Source organism: Cornus florida, unplaced genomic scaffold, assembly GCF_030987335.1.
Source record: "Cornus florida cultivar Cherokee Brave unplaced genomic scaffold, ASM3098733v1 CherokeeBrave_3.0.0_Hap2_Chr07, whole genome shotgun sequence".
Lineage (NCBI taxonomy): Eukaryota > Viridiplantae > Streptophyta > Magnoliopsida > Cornales > Cornaceae > Cornus > Cornus florida.
The window spans coordinates 13,958,718-13,961,347 of NW_026775577.1; the positions used below are offsets into that span (position 1 = coordinate 13,958,718).

The 2,630-nt window shown below is 38.8% G+C and overlaps 1 protein-coding gene across 1 annotated transcript; it reads right to left on the bottom strand.

The window, feature by feature from the left end:
• Positions 1–675: 675 nt before the first annotated feature.
• On the bottom strand, positions 676–1,488 carry LOC132316283 (uncharacterized). Its single transcript, XM_059814789.1, has one exon. The coding sequence runs from the start codon at positions 1,486–1,488 to the stop codon at positions 676–678; it is 813 nt and encodes a 270-aa protein (XP_059670772.1).
• Between the last annotated feature and the right edge of the window lie 1,142 nt (positions 1,489–2,630).

Consider the following 2,630-nt stretch of genomic DNA (forward strand, 5'->3'; position numbering starts at 1 on the left):
CTCCCAAACCTAAATATTATCAACTCTCATGAATACAGAGCTATGTCTCTTTATTATATTTGTAATTTGTATACATATGCTTATGATTAGGATGATTAGGGTATGGAATAATATTTTATTATTTGAAAAATTAAATATTCATGAATTTCTACTCATGTATCATTAATAGTAACGTCCAAATCTTGTAAAAAAATTTGTGTTTTAGGGCAATAGTTTTTTTATTTTTTATTTTTTATTTTTATAAGTAAATAATTTAGTAACTTATTATATACTCTCTTGTTTTAGGGCAATAAATTAGATGTAAATTTTATATAATATTGTTGCCTAAGGATGGACATACTTATATATTTGATCGTGTGTAACAAATTTTTTTTTTTTTTTTTTTTAAATTTAAGCAACTGTCATAAATTAAAAGAGTGTTTACAGTAGTGGGCCTTAGGCCATAACAAGTGAAGAGACAACCGGCCCAAAGGCAAAGACAACAAGGGACAAGCCCAATCCAAGATTCCAATTGAGAGAACAAAGCTAACAGCCAATAGCAGTAAAGAAACCGTTAATGGTTGTTAGAGAATAATCCGGTAATGGAGTCGTACTGCACAATCTATGCATAAGAAACTAATCCGGCAGTCTTGGAGGCGGCCGGAGAGGAGGACGACAATAAGATGGGGAGAGTCTCTAGTCCTTGAGGATCTTTGAAGTTGCCGTGCAATTTCTAAGAACCCTCAATTTGAGAATGGCAGAGATGGTAAAACAGATCTTGGGGCAGACGACTCGCTGAAATGCTTTCTCTCCTTTGTAAATCCGAGCATTTCTCTCTTCCCAGGTACGATACACAACTGAGAAGAGAGCCAATTTTCGAAGCATATTTGAAGGGGTGTTTAATTTCCAATTGTTGCTGATCAGTAGAACAAGCGCATCCCAATTTGCCGTTAGGGTAAACATTTGACATTTGTATGTGATAAACCTCAAAATTGGTGAGATGAAGGAGCAATTGAAAAACAAATGTTCATGTGATTCAGTTGAACTGTGGCATAGAGCACAAATGTTTTGATGTCTGGCCATAACTTTGGTGTCAAGGGTAGGCAACCTTGATTGAACTGCCACCCATAGGTTAAATTTCATTCTTGGGATGGTTGGAGAATCCCACACCAGATTGTGCCTCTGTACTAATGGGAGATCCTCTACAAGGTGTTGCAATGTGTGCTTGAAAGAATACAGCCCATTTGGAGATGCAATCCACTTCTTTGAGTCATTTCTAGAGGAGCATGGTGGTGGTAAGGAGAGCAATTCAGGTATGACAGTGGTTATAGAATGTGGGAAAGACCATGAGTTGTCAACAATAAAGGAATTGACAGCGGTTTCATCATTAAACCCAGCCTCAGTTAGAAGGATGTGTGGAAACCTTAAGCTGAGAGGCCCTATTGGTGTCCAATTGTCCCACCAGAATGAAGTTTGAGAGCCATTGCCAATCACGTGCTTGATGAGCATTCTGGCTGGGTGTCTAAGTTGGAGGATTTCCTCCAACTCCAAGAACAAGGTTGTGGTAAATTAAGAGTCCAGAGGTTCCTCCCTTTGATGAGGTGAGACTAACACCATCTAAACCAAAGGCTGTTCGAATTATCAGTTTACAGGTCCCAGATGTACCTCAAGATGCTAGCTTTATTAGCAACCTCCAAGTTAGGGATCCCCGACCCCCCGGCCATTTTTGGATTGCACACCCTACTCCAAGCCACTTTAGCCTTTGAGGAACTCATTTCTGGTCTTGACCAAAGGAAATTCCTAAAGCTTTTGTTGAGTTCATCAATCACTCCTTTTGGGAGAATGAAGATGTTGCACCAATAAATCTGAGTAGAAACAAGTACTGCTTTTATCAATTGCAATCTGCCTGCATAGGATAGAGCTCTAGAAGACCAATGGGAGATTCGATGAGTGATCTTGTTAATAAGTAAACTGCAATCTTGGGCTTTCAAGCTGGTTGTGATCAATGGAATCCCAAGGTACCTCACTGGTAGAGCACTAGCCTCAATTCCAAGCATAGTAGTGATTACTTCTTGTGTTTGATCATCAATACTAGAAAAGTAAATTGAGCTCTTGGAGAAATTAATCTCCAGACTAGACATAGAGTAAAAGAGGTCTAAAGCAGATTTTAGAACTAAGACTAAGGTAATGTCTCCATGGCAAAGCAACAAGAGGTCATCTGCATAAGAGAGGTGAGTAATTCTATCTTCTCTACATCTCCAATGAAATTTGAAGGAGGACACTCTATCCACGTAGTTGTTGATGATTGATGAGAGGGCATCCATAACAATAACAAAGAGAAAGGGTGAGATGGGGTCCCCTTGTCTTAACCCCCTTTTCCCTTTGAAATAACCATTAAATTCACCATTAAGAGCTATAGTAAATGAGGGGGAATAAATGTATGCCCGAATGAGTGAGATTAACTTCTGAGGAAAATTATGTAATGTGAGGTAGCTGATGATGAAATCCCGCTTAACAGAATCAAATGCCTTTCTTAGGTCAACCTTGATTGCACATCTTGGTGGTTTGCTATGTTTGTGGTAGCTTCTGAGGAGCTCATGAGCCAACAAAATTGGATCTGTAATCCTTCTTCCATGAATGAATGCAGATTA

Excerpts from the sequence above, each read along its gene's own strand:
- LOC132316283 (XM_059814789.1), bottom strand. The coding sequence starts at position 1,488 with ATGCTCATCAAGCACGTGATTGGCAATGGCTCTCAAACTTCATTCTGG.